At 32.4% G+C, this 16,545-nt stretch overlaps 1 protein-coding gene across 1 annotated transcript in view; it reads right to left on the reverse strand.

The window, feature by feature from the left end:
* The window catches only part of cpo (RNA-binding protein), a gene marked incomplete at its 5' end in the record, with an annotated part of 262,756 nt that overhangs the window by 25,172 nt on the left and 221,039 nt on the right, over positions 1-16,545 (reverse strand). Inside the window, 3 exon segments of the mRNA XM_073958618.1 lie at positions 381-443; positions 694-747; positions 4,209-4,286. Coding sequence (XP_073814719.1) covers positions 381-443; positions 694-747; positions 4,209-4,286 — 195 coding nt within the window.

Here is a 16,545-nt window from a genome sequence, read left to right on the forward strand (position 1 = left end):
CAATTAATTTATGTTCGTTCTTTTTTTTCTTAGTCTGCTGGGTAGTGAAAAATTGTTATTTCATGGCAATTTCTAGACCACAGGCATTTGTTATATAAAAAAATATAATTTCATAATTTTTAAATGCCGTTTGTTTTCAATTTTTGTTTTGCAAATAGAGAGGGGTGTGGTGCATTTATTTCCTTAAGGTGCTTATCTATTAATATTTTTTGTATTTTTTTTTCAAAACTAATATGTTCTAAAGACTTTCGTTTCATTTTCCAAATTGGATTTTTCTCTCTCTAAAGTTATACAAAATAGTTTACAATTTATTTTGTTAGTTTTCACTATATATTTTTCTTGGGTGTTAAATAATTATATTAATTTCTTTTTTTTATTACCTGTAAATCTTGCTTGGCGGCCTCAGCGCCCGCACGTGTATGGAATGTAACAAAACCAACAGGCTGTGGTTGTGTTTCAAATTTCAGTTGCACAGGGAAACCATTTAGTGAGTGTATCGGTGTGTGTTTTTTTGGTTTTGTTGGTGAGATATATTTTTTGACAGTGGGTGTAGTTTTTTTGAGGGGGGAGAGAATAAAAAAACGGTATACAAAATTCATTTAGCATAAGTGATGTGATATATATATTTAAATAAAATAAAATAATAATTTTCTATTGCTATGAATTGTTTGATTTTGTTTTTTTGCTACTTACCGATGCAGTCTTGCCATTTTTGCTGGTAACTTTCAATAGAGATCCTTCATAGCCCTGCAAAAGCAAAAAAGAAAATATTTGTGAATGAGGGCCAAATAATATTTAAGACATAATGTTGTTGTATGTTGCATACTTTTAGGGGGTATGTTATAGTTTGAGTCTTTAATAGCTTTCTGGAACAAAGCTATTAAAGACTCAAACCCATAACATGCCCCTTAAAAGTATGCAACACACAACAAAAAGTTTTAAAATTTTTACGACAATCTGCACAATAGCCACATGTTACTTGCTTGTGCTGATGATATAGACATCATGGGACGATCAGTAAAAGAAGTGAACGATACCTTTATGAAAGTCTAAGGAGAATCTGCTAAAGTGCGTCTGGCGGTAAACGGCGAGAAGACCAAGCTGATGGTGTCGACGCGAGATGCGTCCATTGAGCTCGGTCCAACTGTTGAAGTTGGTTCCTATAATTTTGAGGTAGTAAAAGACTTGGTATACCTCGGCACCGCCGTACACGCCACAAACGGTGAATATCGACGTCACATGAACCACGAGCTGTATCAGCTATACAACGACATCAGTATAGATAAACGTATCGAGATGCAGCGATTGCGTTGGCTAGGCCATATCATAAGAATGAGCGATTATGAACCCGCTAAAGAGGCGTATAAATACATGCCACATGGCGGTGCACTCAGAATTGGCAGGACAAAGAATATATGGCGCAAGCAAGTGGATGAAAAGATGACAAGGCGCGGTATTCCAGAAAGCGATTGGCCAGGGATTACCCAGGGCGACCTTTATATACCCTCAAGAACCAATGTCCACAATTTTAGGTGAAGGCGTTTTTCTTTGACAACTGGGCTAAAAACTTGAAAATACCTGGGCGTATCATTTGCGGCCTATGTCCACAATTTTTGAGGGAGAAGTTTTTAATCACTAGGAACCACAAATGCCACCGGATATCCAATCTTGCCCGAAAATGTAGATAAAAACAAAAATATCTGCCACCGATAGTGCCGTTTTAATGGGTCATATCAAAACGTGGACCTATGTTGACAATTTTTGGGGGACAAGTTTTGTGGCCACTGGGAACCTCAATTGTCAAATTACAGGCACTTCGGACAAAACCAGCAGCTAAAACCCTCAAAGTACCTAAAATCGCGCTATACCCTATGTCCACAATTTCTTGTCGCTAGCCACCCTCGTTGTTCCCGAAGTCTGGAAAATGGGCAGGGTGGTCCCACTACGGAAGCCAGGCAAGGATGTCAGCAAAAGTGAATCGTACAGGCCGATTTCGCTTTTGTCGCCAGTTGCAAAGACACTTGAGGACTTAATCCTCCCAAGTTTTAGAAATAGCTATCAAGTTGCCGATCATCAGCATGAATTCCGTAAGCAGCACAGCACGACAACAGCGCTGCACGCCATTACCACATATATCTGTCAAGGACTCAACCAGAGACGACCGTGCTATAGAACAGGTATGGTGGCGCTTGACTTATCAAAAGCCTTTGATACAGTCAGGCACTCCACGCTGTTTGAGGACATTGAGCAGACAACCCTCCGGCCAAGCTTGAAACTTTGGATAGTCAACTATATGTGTGGACGCCAGTCGTACGTGGAATTCAGAAATAAGAAGTCCAAACCCCGTAGAGTGAAACAGGGAGTCCCCCAAGGTGGGGTGATATCTCCGGAACTGTTTAACCTCTACCTCTCCTATATTCCGCCCCCTCCATACGGCATCGAGATCGTAACGTATGCGGATGATTGCACGATCGTGGCGTCTTGTACCTTTCCTGATGAAATCTGTGACAGACTGAACAACTATTTAACCGATCTTACCACCTTTTTCCATTCGAGGAATATGCAGATTTCCGCCACAAAATCTACAGCCACTCTGTTCACCACATGGACACAGCAGTTTGGACGTGAGTTGAATGTCATGGACGACGGTAGCAGAATTCCGACCTCAAACTGCCCTAAAATTTTAGGGGTCACATTCGACACTACATTCACGTCGTACGCACACGCCACAGCTATATGCGACAAGCTGAAAAGTAGGAACAAGGTCCTCAAGTCCCTAGCCGGCAGCACTTGGGGTGCAGATAAAGAAACCTTGTTGACCACATATAACGCGATAGGTTGGTCTGTGGTAAGCTATGCGGCTCCAGTCTAGTACCCGAGATTATGTGATACGAATTGGAAAAAGATACAAACTTGCCAGAATTCCCCCCTGAGAACAGCAACAGGGTGCCTCCTCAAATCTTCAGTGGACCATCTACATGAGGAGTCAATGATTCTTCCAGTAAAGCAACACAATGAGATGCTTTCGTTGCAGTACCTGCTTGGATGTTACCGTGCGAGCCATCCCAATCACCATCTTGTGGGTAGGCCCGACACCTTCAGGCAGATCAGGAAGGATATCCATGCTCTAGAGGGAGAGGTCCAACGATACAGGAGAGAACCCCTAGATCAACAAGCATATCAAGCAGGTTTTAATAGCATTCACACGGATGCAGTTGCCAAGACCTTAAGCAATTATGGTGTGAATAAAGTACTCGGAGTACATCCCCCATCTATCGTAGCTGAGGAGCGTCAGCTGCCACGACAAACCAGAGTAGTTTTGGCTCAACTACGCTCGGGATATTACAGTCGCCTAAATTCTTATTGGGCGGAAATCGATCGCGCCGTGCAAGACATCTGCCCAGTATGTGGCATGGGCCCGCACGACACAGAACACCTTTTCAACTGCCCCGCCAAACCTACCCATCTAACTCCAGTGGATCTGTGGCTACATCCCATCGAAGCAGACATTTTTCTGGAACTGGAGATAGACCCAGAGCCAGATTGAACAGAGGAATGAACATACAAACATAATAAAAAAACACTGTTACAACAACAACAACAGTTTCTGGTGGAGAAACTTTGTGACCACTGGGAACCTCAAATGTCAAATTACAGATAGTTCGTTGATAAAATGTGGCTTATATCTTCAAAATATTTAAAATCGGGTGTTAGCGTTACATGGGGCTATTTTGAAATTTTTTGGTGGACAAGTTTTGTGACCACTGGGAGCCTCAAATGTCGAAGTAGCGGAGGGGTATTCCGAACTACTCAACTATTGTGGTGAAGAAGTTTTGTGACCACTGGGAACGTCTGTAGTCAAATTGCAAGTAGTTCGGACAAAAACTGCAGCTAAAGTTCTCAAAATACCTAAAATCCTGAGGTACCGTTATATGGGGGCTATACCAAAATGTGCACCTATTTAGGCAATTTTTGGTGGCCAAATTTTTTGACCCCTGAGAAACTCAAAAGCCAATTTAAATGTAGATCGGTCAAAATATATAGAAAAAATCCTCAAAATACCTAAAATTCGGAGGTTATAGTAAAATATTCCCCTATTTTGACAATTTTTGCTTAAGAACTTTTGTGACCACTGGAAACCTTAAATGTTAAATTACAGCAATTTCGGTCAAAAAATGTAGCGAGTATATACCTAATGTTACACTTACCTCATAAGCTCTGAATAACAAATACAGTTCACGTGGTTTTGCATCCATGGGTAGACCACTTACGAAAAGGGTTCGAACCTGTAATTAAAAAAACAAATGTATATTAGAAAATTTTGAAAAATATTAGTAACAAAAAATTATAAATTATAAATTTTTAAAAATTGTAATTAATAAATTAAATATTAAATTTATATATCTTTTCAAAAATATTCAAATATTTCATATTAAAAACATTTTTCCTCAACTTCATCTCTTGAAACAGTTAATTATTACAAATAATAACACGGCGTCTATGTGAACACCTAATTAGCGTTACCAACAACAGCAGCAGGAGACAGGCAGTAGCGGCAACCAGCAGCATGTAAACTCTTGGCAAATATTTAAAATATGCAGAAAAAAAATTATATGTGATGAATAAAAAACCCACACAATGAGAAAACAAATCCAAGTAGCATCTCTTGCATTACCACTTGAACGTTGGGCCAAAGTTCATGTTCTTGGGGGCATTGGTGGCTGGTGATGACGGTGCAAAGGTTGAACGTGTGGGATAATGTTAGAACAAAGGCAGAAAAAATGATAATATCTTGTCTTCTTTTTTTGTCGTTTGCCTCATTTTCTCTGGGTTAACAAACCAAGCAAGCAGCCAGGCAACCAACAACCCCAAAAGGTTTGTTTGTAATAGGATAAAATGCATCAGAAAAAAAGTAGATTGTGAATAAGCCAAATTGCCAGGGAAAAAAGGGAAAAAAAACCCAAGGAAGGGGTAGGGTGGGTATGTGGAGCTTAAAGCATCCAATATTCACACACAAACCTCTTAACCAACAAAGTATGGTAACAACGTGCAATAACATTTTTCTACTTCTACAACAACAATTTCAGCATGTTAATGGTAATGAAGCCAAAAACTGTAAATGAGCCAAAGTCACATTCTAGTTGAGTGAGTGGGAGTGAGTGGGAGAAACAGGTTGGGTATTTATTTGCAAAAATTAGAGAAAAATTAAAAAAAAGAAAATTGAAATGGAAACAATATTTAATATACTGTTTAATTTTTTTTAATTTGTGGAATGTTTTTCCTTTTTTGGAATCTTAATATTTTAAGTTTTGGGATTTATTTTCTTATTTCCCATTCTCTATACCCTATACCATCTTCCAAACCATATATCCGTCTTCACTGACTCACATAAACCTCCACCCTCTTTTCAGGGGCTGACTTCACTACAATCTACCGGCTTGCAAAAAAAAAAAAATCAACAAAAAGGTATGAACATGTCAAAATCCATTAAAGAAATTTAACTAAAGGTTGGTTTGGTGAATTCATTAAGGATATGGAAACAGTGGCGTGATATTTTAACGTTAGTCACTCTGATGTAATGATTATCCATTTAGTGGGGGAGAAGGGGGGATAATGGAAGCAAAATTATGGCTAAAGGGAGGCAGCTACGAAATTTTCGTTTAAATTTTATTTTTATTTTTTTTTTTGTGTAATTCTCCTTTCACTTTTTGTGAATGTTTCGTCCCCTCGTTTGCTGGCAAAATCGTTTATATGAATATGCAATTTCTGGTAGCGAACGCAAAATTAAAACGTGGCTTATCGTAAAATCTTGTGTTTGCTGCTCTGGATATTTTTGTAAAATGTCACATTTCTGCGTAGTTCTTTCTGTATTTCGCCACTGATTTTTTCTGTCATTTCATTAATGTTTGTCACACCTCAAGCGCAAAAAATATTGTCAAAGTCATAAAGTTGTGTGAGAAAAAAAATATGTTTGTTTGGGAAATGTTCTTTTTTTGACGTGCTAAGGTAAGTGTTAATGAAAAATTAATGGTGGAAATGAAAATAAAATAAAATTTTAAAATATGGTGCATACTTTTAGGGAACAATAAAATTTTGGAGTAGAAACTAGGGTAGTTTGAGGCAAAGGACTGCACTCGAGCTCTCTGTGAATGTTGCTCTCTTTACATAATGTACATTGTTGACATATAATAACAACAATGCAAGCTGCTAGAAAATATGCATCAATGTTTTTTACTGGGAGCCACTGTGTTGTACATTTAATGTGCAGATCTTTTTTGGGAAATACTTTGTGACAAGCTAAAACTAAATGGTAATTGAAAATTAATGGTGAGAATGGAAATATAATACTATTTTAAAATGTGGTGCATACTTTTAGGCAAAATACCAGACTCGAGCCCTCTGTGAACTTTACTCCTGCGATAGGCACCATATTTTTCTATTACATACTTTAGGGGGTGTCATCGCATTTTTTTCAATTTGGTGAATTGTGTGACTGTAAAGAGAAACTCTCTTGCTTTCTCGCAAGTAAAGGATATATACATTTCCTGTTCTAAAGTATTGTTAAAAGTTATACTTTGTGTATACTTTAAGGAATCAATCTAAAAACAGATTCGGGATGTTCTCATTCATATGAGAAAAGGCTCTAACTGGCATATAACCAAAAACCTCCTGTTTGCTGGGAAGTTCGTGAGAAACTTAAAAAATATTTTTGTTGCTATTAACAATTTGTTAAAAAAGTTATACTTTAAGGTATTTTAAAATATATATTAAGTGCCTACTTTTAGGTGTTGTCAGTTGTTTTTCTATCTCCTACTCTACAATTATTTTATACAAAATATGGTAAGAACATGTCATGGCCAGAAAACAAACAAGACAATAGACGAAAAGAAACACAATGGTCACCTTTGCATCAACCCCCCTCCACCCCCCTTACTCAGTAGAATGGAAAATCTATATTTAAACCAACGATGATGATGATGGTAAAGACCCACACAATCAACAACATTATATCCACTCCCCTCCCCCCAAAACAGGATAACATGATAAATATAATACCTACAACACGAAGAAACTAAAGGAAAAAAAAAAACAGCAACACCAAAGAGAAAACTTTACCACAAAGTGATGTCATGGCAATATTTACCTACACGGTTTATACCTACACGATTTACACGTTAATTCCAAAAAACGAAGCGTGTGCGTGCTTCGTGTTAAAGTGTATTTATTTAAGGTGTCAATGCATGTACTCGTGTACTTATATGTGAGAGAGCGAGCGTGTATGCCATCAACAAATGACATGTTCCATGAATTTATCTCCACAAACACATATTTACAGAATGTCAAGTAAGCGAATATTTTTTTCTGAAATCTTCGCGTATCTGCATTAAATATGTACGCCTGTTTTGCGGATAAACCAAATAGAAAATGACAACATTAATTAAAATGATTTTAACCCCAAGTAGAGATTTAAAACCTGTGTTTGTGGTCATGACATTATGAGATGCTTGCTAAGCATAATTCATAAGAGGGATATTCCTTTGGAATAACCCCAAAATATTTAATGAAACCCGTTTTGAAGTGGAGCTCCACTTCAAAGTGGAGAGTAAGTGGGGCAAAGTATGACAAATGTCAAGAACAGATGGTAGTCTTTCAAAGGACAACGTAGTTGGGGAAGTTTTATTGTCTAGCTATTTCCTAAAAAACTATGAAACCTTAACTTAAAATACAAATATATACATAATCGCCTAGAAGTAGACACCAATTTTGGAAATAAACACAATCGTGATTCTATTTAAAAGTGAAAAAGTTAAGGTAATAGCGAAAAGTGTGTTTTTGATTTGTTAAGCGTGCTAGGCCTGCTATTATAACTAAACATTGGAGCACAGTGGGTTCTACAGTGGTGGATTAAAAATTGTGCTGCCTAAATGTATGAACATTTTTTTTTGTGCTGACCTATAATTTGTAGATGGTCACTATGATATTTTAAACATGATTTAACATCGAGGAATATATTAAATATAGATAAATTCATAGGGACAATCGATAAAAAGTAACATTTATAATTGCCATTCTCCTGGTATTATCTTGGTTATCCTGAACTTATCTTGGCCTCCCGTTAATCTCATGTGGACACGTACCATCTTGTGGTGTTAACAAGATAAAATCAGTGAGCTATCTTGCCACAAAAAAATAAATGTTCATGTTTATTAAACAATTCTTTAAGAAACGTGAATTTTTTACATTTTTTAAGTTTTTTTTTAAATGTTGGATTCTAAAATAATGTCCTTGGGTTATAAAGAAATGATTGGAAAAACTTAAATTTTCGAGAAGATTTCTCAAAAGTAGTGGACTTGAAAAAAATTAGATTTTTTAAATATTTTTTTCTTTAAACGTCAATATTTTAATGATTTTTTCCAAAAGGTGATTTTTAAATGGTTTTATTTAGCTCACCCCGTTTGTTTTATTATTTATTCTTGGGTCAAATTTAGTAATTCAAATTTGACCCTCTTCCTGTCGACCGATTAATCTGAAATTTTGTATACACTTTGGATTTTGGTGACAATACAATTATGTTTATTCATTATCATTATAAATTCAAGATGGCCGCCGCTACAAAATGGCGGATAACGTAGGTTTTATCAATCCCATCAATATGGGTATCAAATGAAAGGGCTCAACAAGCAGAATACAATATACTATAAAAAATTGAAATCCAAGATGGCGGCCGCTACAAAATGGCGGATAACGTAGGTTTTATCAATCCCATCAATATGGGTATCAAATGAAAGTGCTCAACCAGTAGAATGCAATGTACTATATAAAATTAAAATCCAAGATGGCGGCCTCTACAAAATGGCGGATAACTTAGGTTTTATCAATCCCATCAACATGGGTATCAAATGAAAGGTCTCAACAAGTAGAATACAATATACTATGCAAAATTGAAATCTAAGATGGCCGCCGCTACCAAATGGCTGATAACAATTTTTTATCAATCCCACAAATATGGGTATCAAATAAAAGGGCTTGACAAGAAGAATACAGTGCACTATACAACCTCAATATTTAAGATGGGCGCAGCCACTAAATGGCGTACAAATAAGATTTAAATTTAGAAATTGAACATGTAATTTAGGTATCTGATTAATCCAGCTGAATCCACCACCCAAGTCAACATTTTTTATCGTGTTGAGGACTGTGTGGCGTTAGGGTGGCTAAAAATTATACGTCGTTAGCGGTACACCACCCAAGTTAAGGTGAAAGGTTAAAACGCGCCGAGAACTGTATGGCATTAGGGTGGATAAAAATGATATGTCGTTAGCGTTTTCCGCTCAAGACTCAGGCGCATCTTGTTGTACATAGCATTGCCCGTTTAATTGGACCTCTGGGGCGTCGACCGTTTAAATGTCCATTACTCGTGGGAACACAATGGTAAAAAAATATAAAAAATACAAACACAAATAAAACAGAAACTGCAACACAACGTAAACGAAGGCTTCAAAAAGCAAAGAAAAGTATAAAGCAAAACGAGCTAAAGAAAGTGAAGGTGATAGAAATAGTTGATTTCAGAAACGGCGGGAACAATTAGCGTCAAAAACACCTGAGCAATAAGAGGCCAGGTTAAAAAAGCAACGTCAGCGATATAAACAAATGACGGCGTCAGAAACGCCTGAAAAATATGAAGCCAGGTTAACAAAGCAACGTGAGCGATACACACAGATGATAGCGTCAGAAACACCTGAAGAATATGAAGCCAGGTTAACAAAACAACGGGAGCGATACACAAAGATTTGTGTTGCCTTTAATACTATCATGGGATTCTACAATACATAAAATGCAGGGCAGCACTGTGGATCACGCAGTCGTATACTTAGGTGCGAAACTGTTTGAAGAAGGTCAAGCCTACGTGGCTCTTAGTAGAGTAAGATCTTTGCAGGGACTACGTATGGAGGAGTGGGACTGCAATAAACTAACGGGCAAGAAACCTTGCAATAATGAAGCACTAAATGAATTAAACAGAATGCGAAATAATAACTAAAAACTAGAAAATAAAAATAGGTAAAAAAACTTTTTAAGTTAAACGGTTTTATGTTAAACATACATTGCAATGTTTAAGATAAATGTACTAAAAACAAAAACAAAAAAATAATAAAATAGATACAGTCGTGGGAATTATAAACATATGCATAGACTAGACTAAAATAAAACCGTGGGGCACGTCAATTGTCTACAAATTATCGACTTAATGTGCGATAGAAGAATCGTTTAATTCGTCGTTAGGCAGTTGGCCCGCAGACGGTGAGGAAATTACTTACTATTTCTTGCTCATGGAAATTCCAATAGTTATACACTCCATGTAAATAAAAGAGATGTTTCAACTAGTTTATCGTTGGACATTCACACTGCTGCCTGGCGAGGAATCGTTTCACTGCTCGTAGTTTGTCTTTAATCGACAAAGTACTACTCGCTCACCACTATGAAACCCTAAAACTCGCTTATAATCGAGCTTGCTAGCTTGTTTCCACATTCTAGCCCTACTTATCACACGTCCATCGTTGTCGGTTGAACAACTGCCTAATTATAGTGTAACATTACTAAACAAACATTTTAATCAACGATTGTAGACAATTGACGTGCCCCACGGTTTTATTTTAGTCTAGTCTATGCATATGTTTATAATTCCCACGACTGTATCTATTTTATTATTTTTTTTTCTTTTTAGTACATTTATCTTAAACATTGCAATGTATGTTTAACATAAAACCGTTTAACTTAAAAAGTTTTTTTACCTATTTTTTATTATTTTTTTCAAACCCGATTTTATTTTGAAGAAATTTTCAAACGTGTATGTGAGATTATTATTTTAAATGGGAATTTATTCTTTTTTAAGATTTTTAAAATAACAATTTTAAAGATTTTTCAAAAGTTTTATATTATTCATTAAGTGGATCCTATTGGTTTTCCAAAAAGGATTTTATATAGATATTTCTTCAAATCTGGGGTTTTAAAATTTGTCAAACGTGATTTTTAAAATATATATTTTTCTGAACTGTTTTTTTTTTTGAGATTTTTAAACATTGAAGATTTATTTTGTAATGTGTCATTGGTTTATGAAGCAATTATTGGAAAAACTTGGATTTTCTAGAAGCTTTCTCAAAAGGCGTGGGCTTCAAAAAAAATTGATTTTTTGAATATTTTTTCTTTCTTTAAAAGTCAATATTTTAAAGATTTTTTCAAAATTTTATTTTTCTTTTTTTCAAACCCGATTTTATTTTGAAGAAATTTTCAAAGGTGTATTTGAGATTATTATTTCAAATGTGGAGTTTTTCTTTTTTAAGATTTATTTATTTAATGGTTTTTCAAAATAGTTTTATATAGATATTACTTCAAATCTGGGGTTTTAAAATTTTTTATCAAACGTGATTTTTTTAAATGTATATTTTTCACAACTGTTTTTAAGATGTTTAAACATTGAAGATTTATTTTCTAAAGTGTTTTTATACAACATTTTTAAACGTGATTTTCAATTTACAATTACTTTTTAATTGGATTTTATAGAAATTTTATGTAAAGCAAAAATGAACATTAGATTTAAACGTGGATATTTAAAATTTAACCGTTTAAATTTAAAATATTTACCAAAAAACGGGAAATTTTGAAAATTTTTTTAGAAACGTTGATTTCTTTGAAGATTTTTCATTTAAATATTTTTTTTTAGATATGAAGACTTGTTACAATTTTTTTTAATTATTTTTAGAAACTTGAATTTTTTAAAGCATTTTATTATTTAATATTTTTTTTTTGGAAACGTGGATTTTAAAGAATCTTATTTTTAATTTTTTCAGAAACGTGGTATTCATAAAAGAAGTATTTAAAAAAACTTAAATTTTTAAGTGATTGAATTAATTGGGCTAACATGACCTAAGGAGTTTTGTATTGAAAACGTGTTTGTTTGTACAAATAAAAGTTATCAAAATCAGCCTTTGTCTTCTAGCCATTCACATCCGATATGTCTGATGAGCTGAATTAAACCACCAGCGAAACGATCGTAGCATATTAGTTGGGTGTGTGGGAATTCACTTTTTCAATACAAAACTCCTTAGGTCCTGTTAGCTCGATTAATTCAATCAATTAAAAAAACTTTCATAAATAATGACATTCGACCTAATAAGACAACAATAAACAAAAAAAAATAATTTTTAAGTTTCTAAAAAATGTTTAAGTTTGAGTTTTTTTTCGACCTTTTAAATGTAATGTAAGAAATATTAAACAAATCTTTTAAAAAATCCACGTTTCTAAAAAATTATTTTAAAAAATTCAGCAAAAAATCAATGTTTCTAAAAAAATAAAAAATATATTTTTCCAGAAACATGAATTTTTTATTGAATTTTTAATTTTTTTAGAAACGTGATTGTTTTTTAATACATTTCTAGGAACGTGGTTTTTTTAAGATTTTTTTTTTAAATTTTTTAGAAGCCTAAACTTTTAAACGAATTTTTTAATATATTTTTTAAAAAAGGTGATTTTTTAATAATTTCTTTTAAAATATTTTTTCGATGAAAATTTTCAATTTTCAATTTTCAAGTCTCAAGCTCGAAACAAGAATTTTCATTTAATAACAAATCGAAAGGTCGATAAAATCAAGACAAAAATATTTTTTAGAAATATGTTTTTTTTATAATTTGTTTAAATTTTTTTAGTAACGTGGATTTATTGCAGAATTTTATAAACCATTTTTTAAAGAGTTTTTTATAAAAATATTTTGGGATTTTTATTTTAAGAAATATTAGTTTAGAAAGGTAGATATTAAAAATATCCATTAATATTTTTGTAGAAGCGTGGATTTTTAAAAGATTTTTTTGAATATTAGTTTTAGAAAATGAGATTTAAAACAAAAGTAAACAATTTTTTAAATATTTTTTCGAAAGGTGGATATTAAAAAATGTTTAAATAATGTTAAAGAACTTTTTAAAATAGTTTTTTTTTTATATTTTATCTGTTGCAATTTTGATTTTTTAAAATAGTCTGGCTTAATTCCATTTTTGTTGTATTAATATAACAACTAATTTATTAGTGGAGAAAGTTTGACATTGTTCGTCAAGGGGTAAGCCAGGGAAGACTAGTTTCGATCCTCGCTATAGGATCTCATCAGTTCCCTTGTTTTTTGTTTTGTGGATGTGGACCGAAGTTATTTTTCAACAACTTCTTCAAGTTATTGAAAAATGATGAGAACCTGTGGCGAGGATCGAAACTAGTCTTCCCTGCCTTACCCCTTGGCGAACAATTCCAAACATTCTCCACTAATAAATTAGTTGTTTTAAATATTAAAACAACAACAATGGGATTAAGTCAGATTATTTTGAAAAAAATCAAAATTAAATAAATAACGCCACCAAAGTTATATTTTAACTGTTGTTTAATAAACGTGAGTTTTTAAATAGTTTTTGAATATTTTTTTTTAAATTGGATTTTATAAAGACATTTTTGGAAAAAAGTTTTTAAATACATTTTAGAAAAGTAATTTTTTTAAGAAAAGTTTATAAAACAATTTTAATTTATTTTGTGGAAAAGTGGATTTTTAAGATTTTCCAAAGTCTTTGAATCCTTTTTAGTAAAGTGGATTTTTAAAAAATATTTTTTAAAAGTTTTTAAATTTTTTTAGACTTTTTAAATATTTTTTTTTAAATATTTGAAAAGTTGATTTAATAATTTTTTTTTTGGAACCGTGGATTTTGCTGAAGAACTTTTTGTAAAAAAGTTTTTTAATATTTTTTATAGAAAATTGGATTTTTAAGATTTTTTAAGTTTTTAATTATTTTTTGGAAAAGTGGATTTTTTCAAGATTTTTTTAAAAAATTTTGTTAAATTTTTTTAATAGTTTTTTAAGATTTTTCCTTGGTTTTTTTATATTTTTTAAAAAAGTGGATTTTATAAGATTTTTTTAAATTTTTATAAAATTTTTAGAAATTTGAATTATTTAAAGATTATTTAAAAACGTTTTTTAAATATTTGTAGAATAGTGGATTTTTTTTAAGATTTTTTTTAAGTTTTTAAATATTTTTAAAAAAGTGGATTTGTTAAAGATTTTTTTAAATATCTTATAGAAAAGTGGATTTTTTAAGAAATTTTAGAAAATTTTTTTAAATATTTTTTAGAAAAGTGATTTTAAAGATTTTTAAAGTCTTATTTTTTTAGCAAAGTGAATTTTTAAAGAATTTTTTTAGAAAGTTTTTAAATATTTTTTTACAAAAGTTAAAATAAAAAATTAAAATTTTTATTTATTGCTGTCTTATAATTGCTGTCTTAAAAGAAAACCCGCAACTATTGTAGTGCTCTAGTAGAACATCAGCCAACAAAGGACCCGACGATTTTCTTCTAAAAGTTGAGAAGCTCGTCGAATAAAGGCAACAAAGTGACGCGTTGAGGATCGGAATACCTTTTCATAGAAGGCCAGAAACTGGTGACGCAGACAAGGTCCTTCAAAAGAATAAGAAGGAGATCTATTTGAAGATCAAATGAAGACCAGAATGTTTATTGATGACCAGAAACTGTTACAGTGGAAGGCTACCAAGTCCACTAATTGAAATCAGAAAATTTCCCCAAAAAGGCATTCTTGTAAAAGGAGGTGGTCTCGGCAAAGACCAGAATGTTTTGTCGTTTTATATAGGGTCAGAAAGTGGAGTCGTAGAAAAGAATGACCCCAGAAAGAAGAGTAGAAGATCTTTGAATAGGAAAACATCATCAACTCCATAAGGTCCTCTTGTAGAAGACGGGAATGCCTTCTACTTGAAAATATCTACTTGGAGATATGAAGGTATACACAAGGTGTGTTCATAGAAACAAACAAACAAAACTTCTTAGGTTATGTTAGCTCGATGTATTAAATTAATTTAAAGAAATTAAAATTGTTTAAATATTTTTTAAATATTTATATATTTTAAATATTTTTTTGGAAAAGTGGATTTTTAAAGATTTTTTTAAAAGTAAATATTTTTTTAAAGGAAATATTTTTTTAATATTTTTTAGAAATGTAGATTTTTTTTGAAGAATTTAAAAAAGGTTTTAAATATTTTGCAGAAAAATTAATTTTTTATAACTTAAAAAAATAAATGTATTTTAGAAAAGTGGATTTTTAAAATATCTTTGTTTAAAAATTTTTTTAATATTTTATCCAATTAATCCCATTCCATCGAAATTGTCTTAATGGTGGCTGCTTATAAATTGAATAAACTGTTTTTCATAATTAAATTACTGACTTTTTTCAATTGCCAGCAACGAACAACTTACAACAAATTACAATTAATAAAAAACAAAAAGGAATTGTAAATTACTTTATACCATCGGAAGCAGCAGCACAACCACCTCTACATACCACCATCACCACCGCAACCACTTATTGTTTGTTGGGGAAATTGCTGAAGCGTAAATTGTTTTCGTTGAGTTTTTTTTTCTATAATTTTCACTCTAGACGTCTTGCATATTAACGCTAATTACGTTTAGTTTTATGCTTTAAGCATAATTAGGTGGTTACGAAAAAAAAAAACAACAAAATAATACAATAACCAAAGCCAAAGAATATAAAGAAGAAGAAGAAAATTGAAAGAAAGAAATTGCAAAAGATAAAATAAATTGTAAAGCAACAACAACAACAAAAGTAAATTAAATCTTAAGTGTTAAGCCTTTAAGAATAATGTTAAAAAGAAATGCTGGCTGGTAGTGTGGTTAACGGAGTGTAAGAGAAATCCATTTAAGAAATGGTAATGAAAATCTTGTGGATAAATGGTCATGATGAGCCTTTTGGTGGGGTGAAATTGAATAGAAATTGTTTGACTAATATTTTTTTAATTGTTTTCCATATTGTCCCAAGTCCCTGGTTTCTTAATTAATTGTTTATTATTAATTTTCTAAAATAAATATTCATGTAGTTTGTTGCATTACACCATCTGTTATTTTTATGATTTTTTTGTTTCTTATCACATATGTATGTACATACATTTTTAAGTAATTAAATTTTACAATAACACACACACCCTTTAGGCAACCGACCCATTTGTATGCTATTGTTGGCAATAATAATAATTTATAACATATTTTCCACAACCATACCATAATCATTGTCTGCCTTATGACTCTAGCCAGGCAATCCTCACCACATACATACCTACTATGTTTGTATGAATATATTGTTGGCTATTGTGTTCATAAATGCCGAACAATTGCATCTGGACAAGTGAAAATGATTTATTATCAATTGTTTGGTGTTTTTCCTATTGTTGCACAAGCTACAGTCAGCAAGCAGACAAGCAAGACCAACTAACCAACTTGTTGTTGGTAACTTTATGCAATTGGCTTACTCAACTGAATTACAGTATACATGTGTCTGCATGTGTTTGTATGTTTTATACAATGCACTATATAGTATATTAAATAACAAAAGGACTTCTAAGGATCCATAAATATGGTTTGTATATTGTATAAGAATTTACTGGGGCTGTGGAGGATTTTCAATTTGCCTGCGAAGCTTAAAGTTTCATTGGGAGAATA

This window comes from Musca autumnalis, unplaced genomic scaffold, assembly GCF_047663935.1.
Source record: "Musca autumnalis isolate F117 unplaced genomic scaffold, ASM4766393v1 scaffold_1, whole genome shotgun sequence".
NCBI lineage: Eukaryota > Metazoa > Arthropoda > Insecta > Diptera > Muscidae > Musca > Musca autumnalis.